Source organism: Anomaloglossus baeobatrachus, chromosome 10 (assembly GCF_048569485.1).
Source record: "Anomaloglossus baeobatrachus isolate aAnoBae1 chromosome 10, aAnoBae1.hap1, whole genome shotgun sequence".
NCBI lineage: Eukaryota > Metazoa > Chordata > Amphibia > Anura > Aromobatidae > Anomaloglossus > Anomaloglossus baeobatrachus.
This window is the reverse complement of record NC_134362.1, coordinates 25,302,150-25,323,758: the sequence shown is the minus strand read 5'-3', so window position 1 is coordinate 25,323,758 and position 21,609 is coordinate 25,302,150. Positions and strand designations below refer to the sequence as shown.

At 46.6% G+C, this 21,609-nt stretch overlaps 1 protein-coding gene and 1 long non-coding RNA gene across 2 annotated transcripts in view; one reads left to right on the top strand and one right to left on the bottom strand.

Moving 5' to 3' along the window:
• The window catches only part of TTC17 (tetratricopeptide repeat domain 17), a 136,820-nt gene that overhangs the window by 75,156 nt on the left and 40,055 nt on the right, over window positions 1-21,609 (top strand). Inside the window, exon 16 of the mRNA XM_075326381.1 lies at window positions 12,858-13,044. Within this exon, the coding sequence (XP_075182496.1) occupies window positions 12,858-13,044 (187 nt within the window). The remainder of the gene's footprint in view (window positions 1-12,857; window positions 13,045-21,609) is intronic.
• On the bottom strand, window positions 9,799-18,086 carry LOC142254975 (uncharacterized). Its single transcript, XR_012727329.1, has 4 exons — window positions 17,816-18,086; window positions 16,341-16,416; window positions 12,891-13,124; window positions 9,799-10,684 (listed from the first exon to the last, which is right to left on the bottom strand). It is a non-coding gene; the product is annotated as an uncharacterized LOC142254975 (long non-coding RNA).

The window sequence follows — 21,609 nt, the reverse complement described above, 5'->3', positions numbered from 1 at the left end:
GAGATCTAATGCTGCAGCCTCTACCAGCCTCCCTCAGCCTCCAGCACCGCTCCAGAGCTGCCCCCACCTCCCCTGGACCCTGCAGTATATAATCCGTATATTCGGATTATAAGACGCACCCCCTACTTTCCCCCAAAATTTGGGGGAACAAAAGTGCGTCTTATAAAGCGAAAAATACGGTAACATCTGATTGCAAAATAAAAAAAGCAGCAAATAATGAAAAAACCAAACAAACCCCATGGAAATACTACGCATGAATTGATGCAACAAGAAGTATCAGTCTTTTTTTTTTCTTTTAACCCCTTCACGACCGCGGGCCGTAAAATTACGTCCTATTTTAACGTGACTTAACGACCAGGGACGTAATTTTACGGCCTAAACTTCATTTGATTGCCGTGGCCATAGCAACGGCTTTCAAATGATGTCCCCTGCTGTTTCTTACAGCAGGGGACCTTTGCTTGACCCCAGGGGGGGCGGCATCGCCACCCCCTATCGACGATCGATGTGATTGGCTGTTCAAATCTGAACCGCCAACCACATCGATCGCACTAATTTCGGCAAAAATAATGCCCGAATTAGTGCGATCCTGTGAGATCCAGCTATGAGATGCCGCAGCTGCTGCAGCATATCATAGGTGGACCTCAAACATGCCGCCCCCAGCCCCTGCAGCACTGATTGGAGCGATCGTGCTATGACGCGCAATCGCTCCAATCAGTGTGCAGTGGGGCGGTCTGATCTGCCGGTGGCCGCCCTCCCCAGGCCTGTGCTGCTCTGGGGACCCTCCCCCAACATGGCTGCAGCGTGGAGTGGCTGGTACTTTTGGTACCACGCCACCGCTGCTGCCGCCGCAGACGCCGCCTCTGCTGTCACCGCGCCAGCTCCAAAGGTAAGTATTGCGCTCCGGCGATGGCCCCTGCGCGCTCCCGTGAAGGGCCCTGCGCGCTCCCGTGAAGGCCCCTGCCCGTGCCCCCCCAGATCTGCCCCCCTACGCCCCGATCTGCCCCCCTACGCCCCGATCTGCCCCCCGGCATCCCGATCTGCTCCCCACGCGATCTGCCTGCCTCCTCTGTCATCTCTATTCTGCTTCCAAGGTTCCTTCCTTCTGCCTTTGCTTCTCCGCCCCCTCTGCTCTCCCTCTAACCCCCCCCATCTGCCCCCCCTCTGCCCCCCCCCACTCCCCATCCCCCCCTGCCCCCCCCGACGTCCTCTTACCTGCCTTCACGGGTCGTCCGAGGTCTTCACTGGCCCGATCACATCTGCCTCCATCGCTGGGTCCTTCTGCTGATCTGTCCAACGTCCTGCCTGCTGCTGGTGTAAAGCTGTCTATCTCACTGCCTTCTTGTTCCTCTGCAACTCTTCTGGTCAGTGATCCTCTTGGTACTGTGAGTATAACTTTTTTTTTTTTTTTTTTTTCTTGTATCCTGTCCATTTTTACACTTCATCTGTCCGTGCGTCCCGCCAAGCGCTGATCAGGGATGCAGATAACGGATCTGCATCCGTGGTCAGTTTTTGGCATGACTTTTTTCCGTATTCGCGACGCTTTTTGTATCGCGTCCGTCCGTGCGTCCCGCCGAGCGCTGATCAGGGATGCAGATAACGGATCGGCATCCCTGCTCAATTTTTGGCGTGACTTTTTTCCGTATTCGCGACGCTTTTTGTATCGCGTCCGACCGTGCGTCCCGCCGAGCGCTGATCAGGGATGCAGATAACGGATCGGCATCCCTGCTCAATTTTTGGCGTGACTTTTTTCCGTATTCGCGACCCTTTTTGTATCGCATCCGTCCGTGCGTCCCGCCGAGCGCTGATCAGGGATGCAGATAACGGATCGGCATCCCTGCTCAATTTTTGGCGTGACTTTTTTCCGTATTCGCGACAATTTTTGTATGGCATCCGTCTGTGCGTCCCGCCGAGCGCTGATCAGGGATGCACATAACATATCTGCATCCATGGTCAATTTTTGGTGTGACTTTTTTTTTTACGTATCCCCGACGCTTTTTTTATCGCATCCGACCGTGCGTCCTGCAGCGGCCGATCAGTGCACTGCGTCTGTGCGTTTGAAAAGTCAAATGGCGCTCCTTCTCTTCTGAGCCCCGCCATGCGCCCAAACAATTACTTTCCACCACATATGAGGTATCTGCGTACTCAGGAGAAATTGCACAATACGTTTTATGGTGCATTTTTTCCTGATAGCCTTGTGAAAAAAAAAGCTACCTAGTTGAAGCAACCGTTTTGTGGTAAAAAAAAATGTTTTCTTTTCACGGCTCAACGCTATAAACTTCTGTGAAGCCCCCAGGTGTTCAAAGTGCACATCAAACATCTAGAAAAATTATTTGAGGGCTCTAGTTTCCAAAATGGTGTCACTTGTGGGGGAGCTCCACTGTTTAGGCACCATAGGGGGTCTCCAAACGTGACATGGCGTCCGCTAATGATTCCAACCAATTTTGCTGTCAAATGGCGCTCCTTCTCTTCTGAGCCCCGCCATGCGCCCAAACAATTACTTTCCACCACATATGATGTATCTGCGTACTCAGGAGAAAATGCACAATACATTTTATGGTGCATTTTTTCCTGTTACCCTTGTGAAAAAAAAAGCTACCTAATTGAAGCAACCGTTTTGTGGTAAAAAAAATTTTTTTTCTTTTCACGGCTCAACGCTATAAACTTCTGTGAAGCCCCCAGGTGTTCAAAGTGCTCACCAAACATCTAGAAAAATTATTTGAGGGCTCTAGTTTCCAAAATGGGGTCACTTGTGGGGGAGCTCCATTGTGGGGGAGCTCCCAATAGGAGCTAGAAGAAAAGGAATTTACGGTAAGTAACAAAATTCCCTTCTTCTTCGGCGCTCCATTGGGAGACCCAGACAGTGGGACGTCCAAAAGCAGTCCCTGGGTGGGTAAAAAGATACCACATGAACGGGCTGTCAGACAGCCTCTTCCTACAGGTGGGCCACCGCCGCCTGAAGGACCTGTCTACCTAGGCTGGCATCTGCCGAAGCGTAGGTATGCACTTGATAGTGTTTGGTAAACGTGTGCAGACTCGACCAGGTAGCCGCCTGGCACACTTGCTGAGCCGTAGCCTGATGCCGCAATGCCCAGGACGCACCCACGGCTCTGGTAGAATGGGCCTTCAGTCCAGATGGAATCGGAAGCCCAGCAGAACGGTATGTGTGAAGAATTGGTTCCTTGATCCACCGCGCCAGGGTGGATTTGGAAGCTTGCGATCCCTTATGCTGACCAGCGACTAGGACAAAGAGCGCATCAGAACGGCGTAGAGACGCCGTGCGAGAAATGTAAATCCTGAGTGCTCTCACCAGGTCCAACAGATGTAAACCCTTTTCAAATTGGTGAACTGGATGCGGACACAAAGATGGCAAAGTGATATCCTGATTGAGATGAAAGGAAGAAACCACCTTGGGAGAAAACTCTGGAATTGGACGCAGTACTACCTTGTCTTGGTGAAACACCAGGAAGGGAGATTTGCAAGATAACGCCGCTAGCTCGGACACTCTTCGAAGAGACGTGACCGCCACAAGAAAAACTACCTTTTGTGAAAGCCGAGAAAGGGAAACCTCTTTCAAAGGCTCGAAAGGCGGCTTCTGGAGAGCAATGAGAACCTTGTTCAGATCCCAGGGTTCCAATGGCCGTCTGTAAGGAGGAACGATATGACGAACTCCTTGGAGAAACGTGCGTACTTTAGAAAGCCGTGCCAAGCGCTTCTGAAAGAATACGGATAGCGCGGAGACTTGACCCTTAAGAGAGCTAAGCGACAAACCTTTTTCCAACCCAGACTGCAGGAAGGAAAGAAAAATTGGCAATGCAAATGGCCAGGGAGAAAACCCTTGAGCCAAGCACCACGCTAAGAATATCTTCCACGTCCTGTGATAGATCTTAGCTGAGGATGGTTTTCTAGCCTGTCTCATTGTGGCAACTACTTCATGAGATAAACCTGAGGCCGCTAGGATCCAGGACTCAATGGCCACACAGTCAGGTTCAGGGCCGCAGAATTCAGATGGAAAAACGGCCCTTGAGACAGCAAATCTGGACGGTCTGGTAGTGTCCACGGTTGGCCTACCGTGAGATGCCACAGATCCGGGTACCACGACCTTCTTGGCCAATCTGGAGCGACGAGTATGGCTCGATGGCAGTCGGACCTGATTTTCCGGAGAACTCTGGGTAACAATGCTAGAGGTGGAAACACATAGGGGAGTCGGAATTGCGACCAATCCTGAACCAAGGCGTCTGCCGCCAGTGCTCGGTGATCGTGAGACCGTGCCATGAAAACTGGGACCTTGTTGTTGTGCCGTGACGCCATCAGATCGACGTCCGGCGTCCCCCAGCGGCAACAGATCTGCTGAAACACGTCCGGGTGAAGGGACCATTCTCCTGCGTCCATGCCCTGGTGACTGAGAAAGTCTGCTTCCCAGTTTTCCACGCCTGGGATGTGAACTGCGGATATGGTGGACGCTCTGCTTTCCACCCACGTCAAAATCCGCTGGACTTCTTGAAAAGCTTGGCGACTGCGTGTTCCCCCTTGGTGGTTGATGTACGCCACCGCCGTGGAATTGTCCGACTGAATCCGAATCTGCTTGCCTTCCAGCCATTGTTGGAAGGCTCGCAGGGCAAGATAGATTGCTCTGATTTCCAGAACATTGATCTGCAGGGTGGACTCTTCCTGAGTCCACGTCCCCTGAGCCCTGTGGTGGAGAAACACCGCTCCCCACCCTGATAGGCTCGCATCCGTCGTGACCACTGCCCAGGACGGGGGAAGGAACGACTTTCCCTGTGACAATGAGGTGGGGAGAAGCCACCAACGCAGAGAGTCCTTGGCAGTCTGAGAGAGGGAGACAGTCCTGTCGAGGGACGTCGATTTCCCATTCCATTGGCGTAGAATGTCCCATTGTAGAGGGCGCAGATGAAACTGCGCGAACGGGACTGCCTCCATTGCTGCTACCATCTTTCCTAGGAAATGCATGAGGCGCCTCAGTGAGTGCGACTGGCTCTGAAGGAGAGATTGCACTCCAGTCCGTAGCGAGCACTGCTTGTCCAGTGGAAGCTTCACTATCGCTGAGAGAGTATGAAACTCCATGCCAAGATAAGTCAGAGATTGGGTCGGGGTTAGATGAGACTTTGGAAAGTTGATAATCCACCCGAAACTCTGGAGAGTGTCTAGTGCCACCTTCAGACTGTGCTGGCATGCCTCTTGAGAGGGTGCCTTTATAAGCAGGTCGTCTAGATACGGGATGACCGAGTGACCCTGCGAGTGCAGAACAGCTACTACTGCTGCCATGACTTTGGTGAAGACCCGGGGGGCTGTTGCCAGACCGAAAGGTAACGCTACGAACTGCAGGTGTTCGTCGTGTATGACGAAGCGTAGGAAACGCTGATGCTCTGGTGCAATCGGCACGTGGAGATACGCATCTTTGATATCTATTGATGCTAGAAAATCTCCTTGAGACATTGAGGCTATGACGGAGCGTAGGGATTCCATCCGGAACCTCCTGACTTTTACGTGTCTGTTGAGCAACTTTAGATCCAGGACGGGTCGATACGATCCGTCCTTTTTTGGGACCACAAACAGATTGGAGTAAAAACCGTGACCTTGTTCCTGAAGAGGGACGGAGGTCACCACTCCTTCCGCCTTTAGAGCGGCCACCGCCTGCAACAGAGCATCGGCTCGGTCTGGTGGTGGAGAAGTTCTGAAGAAACGAGTTGGCGGACGAGAACTGAACTCTATCCTGTACCCGTGAGACAGAATATCCCTCACCCAACGGTCTTTGACGCGTGACAGCCAAATGTCGCCAAAGTGGGAAAGCCTCCCACCGACCGCGGGTGTGGGAATCGGAGACTGCAAGTCAGGAGGACGCCGTCTTGGCAACGGTTCCTCCGGCTGTCCTTTTTGGGCGTGACTGAGACCTCCAAGAATCTGAGCGTCTCTGGTCTTTTTGAGTCTTTTTTGACGAGGCGAATTGGGACCTGCCCGGTCCTCGAAAGGACCGATAACCAGACTGACCCTTCCTCTGTTGGGGTTTGTTTTGTCTGTGTTGCGGTAAGGATGAGTCCTTACCCTTGGAGTGTTTGATGATTTCATCCAAACGCTCTCCAAACAATCGGTCACGAGAAAAAGGCAAATTGGTTAAGCACTTCTTGGAATGAGAATCTGCTTTCCAATGTCTCAACCACAGGGCCCTACGCAAAACAACGGAGTTGGCTGACGCCACTGCCGTGCGGCTTGTAGCGTCAAGAACAGCATTAATCGCGTACGACGCGAATGCCGCCATTTGCGAGGTCAATGGTGCTACCTGCGGGGCAAATGCACGTGTGACTGAGTCGACTCGCGCAAGCCCGGCTGAGATAGCTTGGAGTGCCCATACGGCCGCAAAAGAAGGCGCTAATGACGCTCCAATCGCTTCATAGATGGATTTCAGCCAGAGCTCCATCTGCCTGTCAGTGGCATCTTTAAGTGCCGCTCCATCTTCAACTGCAACCAAGGATCTAGCTGCAAGCCTGGAAATTGGAGGATCCACTTTTGGACACTGGGTCCAACCCTTGACCACCTCAGGGGGAAAAGGATAGCGTGTATCTTTAAGCCGTTTAGGGAAACGCCTTTCAGGATAAGCGTGGGGTTTCTGGATTGCGTCTCTAAAGTCAGCGTGGTCCAGAAAAGTGCTTAATGTACGCTTAGGGTATCTGAAATGGATTCTCTCGTGCTGCGAAGCTGACTCCTCTACAAGAGGAGCTGGTGGGGAAATATTTAACATCTTATTGATGTTAAATATAAGATCATTAACTATGGCGTCACCATCTGGTGTATCTAGATTGAGAGCGGTCCCAGGATCAGAATCCTGATCAGTTACGTCCGCCTCATCACCCATAGATTCATCTCGCTGGGATCCTGACCATTGAGATGAATGTGAAGGCCCGTCATAGCGAGCCCGCTTAGGCTGCCCGGGGCCATCGTCCGAGTCAGAGTCTTCACCCTGAGGTGTATATGCCCGTCCCGGAGCTTGGAGGTAATTCAGCTGAGGGGGACCAGGGGGCAATGATTGCACAGTGTCCGTGGCCTGAAGTACAGGCCTAGCTCGCAATGTGTCAAGAATTTGTGACATAGTGAGAGACATTCTGTCAGCAAAAGCTGCAAACTCAGTTCCTGTCACCTGGACAGCATTCACAGGTGGTACACCCTGGGTCACGTCCAGCAGAGGTCCCGACTGTGCAAGCGCCGCAGGGGCCGAGCACTGCACACAATGGGGGTCCGTGGAGCCTGCCGGTAGAAAAGTCCCACATGCGGTGCAGGAAGCATATAATGTCTGTGCCTTGGCACCCTTGCGTTTTACGGACGACATGCTGCTGGCTCTCTGCAATGTGAGAGAGTCTATAGCCAAAGGGCGACCAGCGCTATGTAATACCAAGTATTTGTAGAAACAAAATACTAAGAATACTACTGGCACAAGAGGGGGTGAGCCCTGAGGGCTGCTTACCGCCCGCTGAATAGCGGGTAAGAGGCGCAGAATTCCTTGTCTGGGTCTCCCCGGCTCCCCTCTGCAGCTCAGCGTGTCAGCAGGAATGGCTGCCGGCGTCTGTGGAGAGGGGCGGTCCGTGGGAGTTTCCAAACAAAAGTGCGGGAAACAGTGTCCCCTCTGTGCCGATTGTGAGGGCTGGAGTATGTAAAAACGACTCCAGCCCTCGGCGCTGATGCACTGGCCAGCGTCCCGCCCCTCTCCTGACTGGCAGGTCTGGGGGCGGGAACGAACGGAAGCAGGCCGCAAAAGCCGGGGACTCGAGTTATCAGCGCGGCCGCCGTAAAAGCGCGGGCCGCGCTGAAGTCCCCGGCGCACCACAAGTGCCAGCCGCGCCGCAGTCCCAGCGGCCGGCGCGACCGATTCCCAGAAGTGTGCCTGCTTCAGCGAAGCTGAATGAGGCCATGGCACAAGCGCCGTAGCGCTGATGTCCCCCGGCGCACTACAACACCCAGCATGCTGCGGTGTGAGCGCCATATGCACGGGGACACAGAGTACCTTGAGGAAGCAGGGCCATGTCCCTGATGTACTCCGCTCCATCCAGCATCTTCTCCAGGGGCTGTAGATGGAGCACGGTCTCAGTGCCTGGAGACCAGTAAATCCCACTTCACCCAGAGCCCTGTAAAAAGGGATGGGGAAGGAATCAGCATGTGGGCTCCTGCCGCCGTACCCGCAATGGGTACCTCAACCTTACAAACACCTCCGACATACAGTGGGGTGAGAAGGGAGCATGCTGGGAGCCCTGTATGGGCCCTCTTTTCTTCCATCCGACATAGTCAGCAGCTGCTGCTGACTAAAAACAATGGAGCTATGCGTGCGTGTCTGACCTCCTGCGCACAAAGCTAAAACTGAGGAATCCGTACTCCTACGGGAGGGTGTATAGCCAGAAGGGGAGGGGCCTTACACTTTTAAGTGTAGTTCTTTGTGCGGCCTCCAGAGGCAGTAGCTATACACCCACTGTCTGGGTCTCCCAATTAGGAGCGAAAAAGAAAATTTTTTTCTTTTCACGGCTCAACGTTATAAACTTCTGTGAAGCCCCCAGGTGTTCAAAGTGCTCATCAAACATCTAGAAAAAATATTTGAGGGCTCTAGTTTCCAAAATGGGGTCACTTGTGGGGGAGCTCCATTGTTTAGGCACCTCAGGGGGTCTTCAAACCCGACATGGCGTCCGCTAATGAGTGCAGCTAATTTTGCGTTCAAAAATTCAAATGGCGCTCCTTCCCTTCCGAGCTCCGCTGTGCACCCAAACAATTGATTTTTACCACATATGGGGTATCGGCGTACTCAGGAGAAAATGCACAATAAATTGTAGGGTGCACTTTCTCTTTTCTCCCTTGTGAAAATGAAAATTTTATGGCTAAAGTAACATTTTTGTGTTAAAAAGTAAAATTTTCATTTTTTCCTTCCACATTGCTTTGGTTCCTGTGAAGCACCTAAAGGGTTAATAAACTTTTTGGATGTGGTTTTGAGCAGAGTGAGGGGTGCAGTTTTTAGAATGGGGTCACTTTTGGGTATTTTCTGTCACCTCGGTCTCTCAAAGTCACCTCAAATGTGATGTGGTCCCTAAAAAAAATTATTTTCTAAATTTTGTTGGAAAAATGAGAAATTGCTGATGACCTTTGACCCCTTCTAACTTCCTAACGAAAAAAAAATTTGTTTCGAAAATTGCGCTGATGTAAAGTAGACAAGTGGGAAATGTTATTTAGTAACTATTTTGTGTGACATATTTCTCAGATTTATGGGCATAAATTTTCAAAGTTTGAAAATTGCGAAATTTTCAAAATTTTCGCCAAATTTCCTAAATTTTCACAAATAAACGCAAAAAATATCGGCCTAAATTTACCACTGACATGAAGTACAATATGTCACGAAAAAACAATCTCAGAATCGCCAGGATCCGTTGAAGCGTTCCAGAGTTATAACCTGTCAAAGTGACACTGGTCAGAATTGCAAAAAATGGCCCGATCATTAGGGTGTTTTAGTGGCCGGGGGTGAAGGGGTTAAAGGGTTATTTTCGATAGTGAGAGAAAGCGGTGGGGTTCTAACAGCTGAGACCCTAATATTCCCCTAAATATGAGTGTCAAGACCAAAGTTATACTCCACTTCTATCCTGATTAATCAGATTATCCAAAAAATAAATAGAATTCATAGATTCCTCATATAGTTAATCTTTATCACAGAGAGACAAAAACCAGAGAAATCACTAATGCCATATCTCTTTTTAAAAAATATTTTTATTCCATAATATGAATAAATCAAACATTAAATAAAATACAGAGGTGACTCAGTGGAGAAGGGCATAACACACCAGTGGGTAACATATATTCCTGACATAACCGCTTATCACCGGGATGTGCCACTTCTGGGGCAGCTGCAGACTACTATTTTTAGGCTGGGAAGGGCCAAATAACCATGGGCCTTCCCACCCTGATAATACCAGCCCCCAGCTGTCTACTTTTACCTTGGCTGTTTTTCAAAATCTGTTATGTTTTTCTTTTAACTATTTTTAATTTTTTTGTTTATAGCTGGAAAATCATTGTATCTAATAAGAGTTACAGCCACACACTGAAATGCCAAAGTTTTCAACTACCAAAAAAGATCTACTAAAAAATTGAGATATTTTGCATATCAAAATAGCCACTATCTATCTATTTATCTGTCGTTGCACATTTTTAACACAATGAAATGTTTTTGGAGCCGGCAGTTCTTCAGTATGTGGTACTGTAAAGTCCACTTATTCTTACTTGAACGGCATTCCTCATGGGGCCCACCATGCAGAAATAGCAATTGGTAGTGTCATCGGTGGCTCTCTCCAGATCATTCGGACTGCAGAAGGCATAGATTGCCTCTTCCTATGCAACCACTGGGTACGATGTGTTGCACGTCTATAGCAGCAGACGTGTAACTCTGGTCCTGGTCGCTAGAGTTGAGCGGACTTCTAATATTCCGGGTCCGGCGGATCCATCGCGGGTTGGAAAAGAAGTCCCGAATCCGGACCCATGTATGTGAGAGTGAGAGTGAAAAAAAAAACGGATCCGGATCGTGCAGCCGGATTCTCGCGACACTACTGGTCACTTATTCTGCAGCCAAAATACAGGTTGTAGGTTTTCCTTATCATGGCCTTTGTGACACAAAAGTGACATCTCCACATATGTAGCAAAAACTTTGTTACTGCAAGAACAAGGCATAGCTGAAAAAACAGATACTGTACCAACATGTCAATATGCTAAGAAATCCTGAAGCTGTATACCTCACATACAGAGCATGTATACAAGGAGGTTACGCAACTGTAATCAGAGCAGAATTGGCGTTTTTTGATTGGTCGACCTAAAGATGATAGAATACTGAAGGCTCAATAGACTAAATAGAGGATGCAATAGACTAGATACTAACAATGCAATACTTATAATGACATAATAAAGATGCAATTTTTCTATCAGCCTGCATAAACGGTGTCATAAGTAATTACAATCTCCTCTCGATCTCGAAAAATTAGAGCCAATCAGCAAATATAAGCATCATATTTAGTTTTCAGCAAAACAAAAGTAGTTGGGTTTAATTTGGCTGTGGAACAGAGTAATCAGATCAGTCAACAGCAGCAGCATTTACTGTCTGTACTCTAGAAATTCTACCAATATCGAAATAGACAAAATATTGATAAATGATGTGACTGATACAGTGCCTTGTGAAAGTATTCCGTCCCCTTGAATTTTTCAACCTTTTCCCACATTTCAGGCTTTATACAGAAAGATAAAAATGTTAATGTTCTGATGAAGAATCAATAACAAGTGACACAATTGTGAAGTTGAACGATATTTATTGCTTATTTTAAACTTTTTTAAAAAATTATAAACTGAAAGTTGTGTTGTGCAATATTATTCTTCCCCTTTACTGTCAGTGCAGCAAACTCACTCCAGAAGTTGATTGAGGATCTCTGAATGATCCAATGTTGTCCTAAATGACTGATGATGATAAATATAAGCCCCTGTGTGTAATCAAGTCTCCGTATAAATGCCCCTGCTCTGTGATAGTCTCAGGGTTCTGTGTAAAGCGCAGAGAGCATCATGAAGACCAAGGAACACAACAGGCAGGTCCATGATACTGTTGTGGAGAAGTTTAAAGCTAGATTTGGTTACTAAAAGATACCCAAAACTTGAAACATCCCAAGGAGCACTGTGCAAGCGATCATATTGAAATGGAAGGAGCATCATACCACTGCAAATCTACCAAGACCCGGCCGTCCATCCAAACTTTCATGTCAAACAAGGAGAAGACTGATCAGAGATGCAGCCAAGAGGCCCATGATCCCTCTGGATGATCTGCAGAGATCTACAGCTGAGGAGGGAGAGTCTGTCCATAGGACAACAATCAGTCGTACACTGCACAAATCTGGCCTTTATGGAAGAGTGGCAAGAAGAAAGCCATTTCTCAACTATAACCATAAAAAGTGTTTAAAGTTTGCCACAAGCCACCTGGAGACACCAAACATGTGGAAGAAGGTGCTCTGCTCAGATGAAACCAAAATCGAACTATTTGGGCACAATGCCAAACGATATGTTTGGTGTAAAAGCAACACAGCTCATCACCCTGAACACACCATCCCCACTGTCAAACATGGTGGTAGCAGCATCATGGTTTGGGCCTGCTTTTCTTCAGCAGGGACAGGGAAGATTGGTAAAATTGATGGGAAGAAAGATGGAGCCAAATACAGGACCATTCTTGAAGAAAACCTGTTGGAGTCTGCAAAAGACCTGAGACTGGGACAATGATTTGTCTTCCAACAAGACAATGATCCCAAACATAAAGCAAAATCTACAATGGAATGGTTCACAAATAAACGTATCCAGGTGTTAGAATGGCCAAGTTACAGTCCAGACCTGAACCCAATCGAGAATCTGTGGAAAGAGCTGAAAACTGCTGTTCACAAACGCCTCCATCCAACCTCACTCAGCTCCAACTGTTTACACAGAATGGGCGAGAATTTCACCCTCTCCATGTACAAAACTGATAGAGACATACCCCAAGCGACTGCAGCTGTAATTGCCGCAAAAGGGGGCGCTACAAAGTATTCACTTACAGGGGATGAATAATATTGCACGCCCCAATTTTCAGTTATTTATTTTTTATAAAAGTTTAAAATAAGCAATAAATTTCGTTCAACTTCACAATTGTGTCCACTTGTTGTTGATTCTTCACCAGAACATTAACATTTTTATCTTTATGTTCGAAGCCTGAAATGTGGGAAAAGGCTGAAAAATTCAAGGGGGCTGAATACTTTTGCAAGGCACTGTACATTTACTGACTGTAGATAGTCTGTGACTGATTCATTGTGCTTCTTCTCCAGCCGCTGGCACTGCTGAGCCTGGGCAATGCTTACCTGTCTCTGAAGAACCTGTCTGCCGCTCTGCAAGTCTTCCGTGCTGCCCTGGATCTGAACCGAGGATGTCCGGAGTGTAGAGCGAGCCTGCAAATAATCCGGTGCCTCCAGCTGTACCCCCTCCTGTACAACGCCTCGTCCTCCGTGTGCAGCGGTAAGCATATAGCCCGGCCTCCTATCATCTTTCATCCATTGATCATACCGCACAATCTCACTGGTAGATGCAAATAAATGCTGCAAAAAACAAAATTGCTTTATGTTCATGACGTTATAGGTTTCAATGTAGCCTTAGCTTAAAGGGAATCTGTCACCAGGTTTTTGCTCCCCCATCTGTAGAGACAGAGACCCTGATTCCAGCGATGTGTCACTTACTGAGCTGTTTGCTGTCATTTTGATAAAATCACTTTTTTCTCTGCTGCAGATCTAGAATATGCTGGACTACCTGCAGTAGTCCTGTAATGATGATAATCTGCTGATTAAACATTGATTTTATCAAAACTACACTAAGCAGCCCAGTAAGTGACACATCGCTGGAATCAGGATCTCTACCCCTACATTATGCTGCTCTCAGATTAGGTGGCACAAACCTGGTGACATGTTCCCTTTTTAAGATTGCCTATAAAGGACTGATATGTAGTGAATCCGGGTTTTGTGGATTACCCTAGACTTTGAAAACTACATCAACATTGGCAAAATTATTTACTCCCCCGCATTATAAATTTGGGTTATGTGCAAAATGTACTAATTTGTAAGCTTTTTTTGCAATGAATAAAAAATGAGAAACGCATTAAACACATATCCATAATCCAATATAATGGCTTATATGCATTTAAAATTGACAAACTCTTAAATATAGAAAAATGCAAGCCCAAATAGTATAAAAACACATATTTATCGAAAGATTTCTTTAAAACTGTTCACAAATAAGTAAAAATCACAAGTGCAGGAGAAAAGATGGCGGGGATCCCTGGTAAAAAAAAAAAAAATATATATATATAAATGGACCACAATTTATAAGTGGACTAAGGTAAGGCCTGGGTAAAATGTAACTAGAAAAACATATTATTTGACAATAGTCCTGGACAAAGCATTCCTTGCGAAACGCGCGTCGGTGTATACAAATATCAAGAAGTGATTTTCCTTTGAGATGCCATGTGTATACAATAATATACAAATATAGATATATCAACACAACAGATCAAACCAGTGGTTTCTCAAAATTCAGCACAACATGCCAGTTTTACTGACTCCGAATTAGTAGTAATACTTAGTAGAGCCCCTCTAGCTGTTATGACCTGCTTCAAGGATGATGCAAAGCCTGACACCAGCTTCTGGACATGTTCCTGAGGGATTTTAGCCCAGTCCTCATAAGCAGTGGACTCCAGGTCATTAATATTTCCATACTGCAACCACCTTCTTCTGATCCCACCAACGTTTTTTTTTCTTGTGGGATTCAAGTCAGGCGACTGATGGCTGATACAGAATCTTCCAGGAATTCTAAAAACTGTTTCTAGAGGTACAGCTAAAAGTAGAGTTTAGAGTTAGAGGAGCATCGGTGACCCTACCTGGACGTGGCAGAAAAAGGAAGCTGTCACCGGCTGCCACCACATTCCCAAGTAGAGAGGGGGTCAAATTACCCCCAGAGTGGCTGCAAAAAACCTGCAGCAAGATTTTGTGGCAGCAGGAGCGGAGGTTTAAATTTACTCAGTAAGGCACATAATAAAAGCTTGAAGGTCTTCATGTCCGAACTCCAAGATGTCACTTCTACTGACCTACAGGTACGAGACATGATGCCTCCAATGTTGTCAAAACCATAGAGGTACAAAATCACAGACGTTTTGGTATTCTCTTCTGTGGAGCGATTGGAAAAAAATTGAACTTTTCAGGCCCATGGATCAGCGGATGTGATGCCTACAGTGAAGCACGGCGGGGGCTCGGGTGACGCCTACAGTGAAACACGGCGGGGGCTCGGTGACGCCTACAGTGAAGCACGGCGGGGGCTCGGTGACGCCTACAGTGAAGCACGGCGGCGGCTCGGTGACGCCTACAGTGAAGCACGGCGGCGGCTCGGTGACGCCTACAGTGAAGCACGGCGGGGGCTCGGTGACGCCTACAGTGAAGCACGGCGGGGGCTCGGTGACGCCTACAGTGAAGCACGGCGGCGGCTCGGTGACGCCTACAGTGAAGCACGGCGGGGGCTCGGTGACGCCTACAGTGAAGCACGGCGGGGGCTCGGTGACGCCTACAGTGAAGCACGGCGGGGGCTCGGTGACGCCTACAGTGAAGCACGGCGGGGGCTCGGTGACACCTACAGAGAAGCACGGCGGGGGCTCGGTGACGCCTATAGAGAAGCACGGCGGGGGCTCGGTGACGCCTATAGAGAAGCACGGCGGGGGCTCGGTGACGCCTATAGAGAAGCACGGCGGGGGCTCGGTGACGCCTTTAGAGAAGCACGGCGGGGGCTCGGTGACGCCTTTAGAGAAGCACGGCGGGGGCTCGGTGACGCCTATAGAGAAGCACGGCGGGGGCTCAGTGACACCTATAGAGAAGCACGGCGGGGGCTCGGTGACGCCTATAGAGAAGCACGTCGGGGGCTCGGTGACGCCTACAGTGAAGCACGGCGCTGGCTGAGAAGCAGCTCCAGATTTAGCGACATTGGATCTTCAAACAGGCCTTCACGTGGAAACTTCACACGAGTCCTCCCGAGATTATGGAGTAGTGTATCATATTGTATTGTAGCTGGACTCCTCTAGTCTTCACTCCACTTAGTCTATCAGCTCAGTGTTACATTGATTTGGTGGTGGAGCCGTGGTACAGCCATTTCTCCAAAGTGTCCCAGGATCCATTTTTCAAAAACAAGAACCGCAGGCTGCATGGCCTAAACGTGCTGCCATGGGAGACAAGTCTGGAGACACCGCAGCCATCGGTGATGTCATAGGCCGGTGATTACACAGGAGCCGCCAGCAGAGGATCTTGATGATTTGCCCAAGTGCACTCAGCAGCAGAACCTTCCTCTGACGACCATTAATAACCTCAGTGATGGCGGCCGAGGCTGTGAGTGCCGGGATTTCAGCACCTGATTCATACCCCACACTGAAGAAATTGAGATGTTATGAACATTTTTCTTTTTTTTTTTTTTATCCTGATTTGCAGATCAGAAATTCACGTTTATCCACCCCGATATTTGCATCACTTCTACCACTTTTCCTTCTTTGTGCTGCAATTTTCATGTATATTCATTGTTCTTGTTTCATTGTTTTAGTGCAAAAATCATTACGTTTGTAAATCTTACGATTAAACTCCATTTACAACAGCGGCAGAATAATTCTGATCACGTGGACTTCAAGAGAGGCTGGATTGTTGGTTTTTCGGATATAGGGAAAAATATTTTTAGTATGCATTATTAAAAAAATTTTTAAATTTTGCAATGGGGGCTGTGCTTTTAATTACCTCGTCATCGCCGCTGTCTTCCAAAAGTCATTATTCCTAGTTTCCAATGACACCGTTCACTTTATAATAAAATGTGCTGAAAAGGGGCAAAAATTTCTGCTTTCAATTGCATGTCTGTGCAGTTACTTTGAAAAAGTATGAACCCAACACTTGTTTTTCTCCCATTTTCAAGATCTCAACTGAAAGATCGAAGCATGATTATTGCACAGGTGCGCCTTAGGCTGGTCAGCATGATTATTGCACAGGTGCGCCGTAGGCTGGTCAGCATGATTATTGCACAGGTGCGCCGTAGGCTGGCCAGCATGATTTTTGTACAGGTGCACCGCAGGCTGGCCAACATTATTATTGCACAGGTGCGCCTTCCCTTAGACTGACCAGCATAATTACTACACAGGTGCGCATTAAGCTGGCCAGCATGATTATTGCACAGTTGCGCCTTAGGCTGGCCAGCATGATTATTGCCCAGGTGCACCTTAGGCTGGCCAGCATGATTATTGCCCAGGTGCACCTTAGGCTGGCCAGTATGATTATTGCACAGGTGCACCTTAGGCTGGCCAGCATGATTATTGCACAGGTGAACCTTAGGATGGCCAGCATGATTATTGCACAGGTGAACCTTAGGCTGGCCAGCATGATTATTGCATAGGTGAACCTTAGGCTGGCCAGCATGATTATTGCATAGGTGTGCATTAGGCTCACCAGCATGATTATTGCACAGGTGTGCCTTAAGCTGACAAGCATGATTATTGCACAGGTGCACCTTAGGCTGGCCACAATAAAAGGCCACTCTAAAATGTGCAGTTTATCACACAGCACAATGCCACAGATGTTGCAGGTTTGGATGGAGCGTGCAGTTGGCTGCTGACTGCAGGAATGTCCACCAGATCTGTTGCCCGTGAAATGAGTGTTCATTTCTCTACCATAAGCCGTCAGGCGTATCAGAGAATTTGGCAATACATCCACCCGGCCTCACAACCGCAGACCACGTGTAACCGCACCAGCATCATCACCTCCAAGATGAGACCGGCCCCCCGGACAGCGGCGGAAACAATCAGTGCAAAACCAAAGAATTTCTGCACATACTAAGAAACCGTCTCGGGGAGGCTCAGCTGCAGCTTGTCATACTGATCGGGGACTCCACCGGACTGCAGTTAGTACAAGGGCCTGCTGATAAGTCTTTGGCTTTACCCAGAAAGAAACCAGATAGGATGAAGAAACTTTCCATTTCTTCCACATACACTCCACTGATGACAACACACTTCTTACATCGGTATTCCAAGTTCTGTAAGCCTAGCAAAAAGAAGGATTTCAGTTGTGCCTCACACCAGGCATCCGTAGCTAACAACGCCTTTTGTGGACATAGAAAAAGTCTGAGATCTTAAGAGTTCAGCTCATAGAAAATGGGAGCAGAAGCAAGTGCTGCGGATAGATTTTGTTCAGTGTACATATTTTTACGGTTTCTCCACTTTTTATACCTTTCCTTAGAATTTGTAACCATGCCGATTACTGTGGTTGGGTGGAACTACAAGTCCCAGCATGGTGTCTCTGGAGGGAATCCTGGGACTGGCTTGGCGATGGCGTCTTTTATGATGTCCTTTCTGTCTTCCTTGCGCTCTCCTTGCTCGTCGTCCCCTCCCTCCGTCTCTGGCTCGTGATCTCTGCTGGAAGCCGAGCTGTCTGAGGCCGGCATTAATATTCCGGGCACGGCCGCCCTCTCTGTGTGTAGCGGCAGCGCGCCGCCGTGTGTGAGAGGCATCCGCAATCGTATCCTCTCTCTTATCTGCACACGGGGCTGGAGAGTTAAATTTAGCTCAGTGTTTGGGCCCGGAGAGCGGAGGGAAGGCACTGCTGCTCCCACGTCACACAGCGAGCCGCAGCCAGTGCAGAGGGGACATCAAAGGAGCCGCACAGGGGAGCGCAGGCATTTCATACAAAATAAGCAGAACCCCATTAATTATTGAGCCCACTATATTTAGATTGTCTCCCTATGTGCTGCAAGATGTAAGTCATATACACGGAGCCCCCCAACACCCAACCCCCCCCTTTGGTCCCCGTGTCGTCAGTCATCTCATAGCCAAACATGGAGGATGAGCGGCACCTAAGCACAGACACTGTGCAACTATTTATCCACCGTAATCATTAACAAGCCCACCGCAATAGAGGACGTCGGGGAAAACGCAATCATGTATCAACACATGAAGATACTCATTGTACAGTTCATATTCCTGTACATAGGGGGCAGTATTATAGTAGTTATATTCTTGTACATAGGAGCAGTATTATAGTAGTTATATTCTTGTACATAGGAGCAGTATTATAGTAGTTATATTCGTGCACATAGGGGCAGTATTATAGTAGTTATATTCTTGTACATAGGAGCAGTATTATAGTAGTTATATTCTTGTACATAGGAGCAGTATTATAGTAGTTATATTCTTGTACATAGGAGCAGTATTATAGTAGTTATATCCTTGTACATAGGGGGCAGTATTATAGTAGTTATATTCTTGTACATAGCAGCAGTATTATAGTAGTTATATTCTTGTACATAGGAGCAGTATTATAGTAGTTATATTCTTGTACATAGGAGCAGTATTATAGTAGTTATATCCTTGTACATAGGGGGCAGTATTATAGTAGTTATATAGTTGTACATAGGAGCAGTATTATAGTAGTTATATTCGTGTACATAGGGGCAGTATTATAGTAGTTATATTCTTGTACATAGGAGCAGTATTATAGTAGTTATATTCTTGTACATAGGAGCAGTATTATAGTAGTTATATTCTTGTACATAGGGGCAGTATTATAGTAGTTATATTCTTGTACATAGGAGCAGTATTATAGTAGTTATATTCTTGTACATAGGAGCAGTATTATAGTAGTTATATTCTTGTACATAGGAGCAGTATTATAGTAGTTATATCCTTGTACATAGGGGGCAGTATTATAGTAGTTATATTCTTGTACATAGGAGCAGTATTATAGTAGTTATATTCCTGTATAAAGGGAGCAGTATTTTAGTAGTTATATTCTTGTACATAGGGGGCAGTATTATAGTAGATATATTCTTGTACATAGGAGCAGTATTATATTAGTTATATTCTAGTACATAGGGGCAGTATTATAGTAGTTATATTCTTGTACATAGTTATCAGTATTATAGTAGTTATATTCTTGTACATAGGAGCAGTATTATAGTAGTTATATTCTTGTACATAGGGGCAGTATTATAATAGTTATATACTTGTACATAGGGGGCAGTATTATAGTAGTTATATTCTTGTACATAGGAGCAGTATTATAGTAGTTATATCCTTGTACATAGGGGGCAGTATTATAGTAGTTATATTCTTGTACATAGGAGCAGTATTATAGTAGTTATATTCTTGTACATAGGGAGCAGTATTATAGTAGTTATATCCTTGTACATAGGGGGCAGTATTATAGTAGTTATATTCTTGTACATAGGAGCAGTATTATAGTAGTTATATCCTTGTGCATATGGGTCAGTATTATAGTAGTTATATTCTTGTACATAGGGGGCAGTATTATAGCAGTTATATTCTTGTATATAGGGGCAGTATTATAGCAGTTATATTCTTGTATATAGGAGAAGTATTATAGTAGTTATATTCTTGTACATAGGGGGCAGTATTATAGTAGTTATATTCTTGTATAAAGGGAGCAGTATTTTAGTAGTTATATTCTTGTACATAGGGGGCAGTATTATAGTAGATATATTCTTGTACATAGGAGCAGTATTATATTAGTTATATTCTAGTACATAGGGGCAGTATTATAGTAGTTATATTCTTGTACATAGTTATCAGTATTATAGTAGTTATATTCTTGTACATAGGAGCAGTATTATAGTAGTTATATTCTTGTACATAGGGGCAGTATTATAATAGTTATATACTTGTACATAGGGGGCAGTATTATAGTAGTTATATTCTTGTACATAGGGGCAGTATTATAGTAGTTATATTCTTGTACATAGGGGGCAGTATTATAGTAGTTATATTCTTGTACATAGGGGCAGTATTATAGTAGTTATATTCTTGTACATAGGGGCAGTATTATAGTAGTTATATTCTTGTACATAGGGGCAGTATTATAGTAGTTATATTCTTGTACATAGGGGGCAGTATTATAGTAGTTATGTTCTTGTACATAGGGGCAGTATTATAGTAGTTATCTTCTTGTACATAGGGACAGTATTATAGTAGTTATATTCTTGTACATAGGGGGCAGTATTATAGTAGTTATATTCTTGTACATAGGGGGTAGTATTATAGTAGTTATATTTTTGTACATAGGGGCAGTATTATAGTAGTTATATTCTTGTACATAGGAGCAGTATTATAGTAGTTATGTTCTTGTACATAGGGGCAGTATTATAGTAGTTATCTTCTTGTACATAGAGAGCAGTATTATAGTAGTTATATTCTTGTGCATAGTGGGCAGTATTATAGTAGTTATATTCTTGTACATAGGGGCAGTATTATAGTAGTTATTTTCTTGTACATAGGGGGCAGTATTATAGTAGATATTTCTTCATCGTTCCTTATGGGAGACCCAGACCATGGGTGTATAGCTTCTGCCTCCGGAGGACACACAAAGTACTACACTAAAAGTGTAGCTCCTCCCTCCGAGCATATACACTCCCCGGATGACAAATCCAACCAGTTCAATGCTTTGTGTTCAGGAGGTCACACACACACATGCATCCTAAACCTGTCCAGGGCAGGAACCAGTCGAGGTTTCGTTCCTTTCGTTCCTCTAACTGGTCGTCCTCTAAGCCCTCGGCCTCGTCCACTAACTCAGCCAAGGTCCGTAAACCAACTGGCGCATGAAGCCGCGTCCTCAGAAGTCCGCAGGAGCTGCGGCCACCAAGGCAGCCTCCTCTTGATTATCTGGCCGCGCCAGCAACGTCCTTGGTCGGTGGCAAGCTCTCCCTCTTGGGCGACGTGTGGTTTCACAACGTCTTCGATCAGTGGGTGTGGGTTACCATCTCCCACGGCTACAGAATAGAATTCTATCTAGCCCGCCAAACAGATTTTTTCTGTCAACTCCCCCCTGCTCCAAGGCCGCCGCCTTCTCACAGGCCGTGGCATTCTTGCAGGCCAATGGAGTAATTGTACCAGTTCCCGACTGGGAACGGTTCTGAGATTTCTACTCAAATCTCTTCCTAGTCCCCGAAAAGGACGGTGCTTTCCGACCTGGATCTCAAGCTTCTCAACAAGCATGTCAGGTGCGGCTTTTT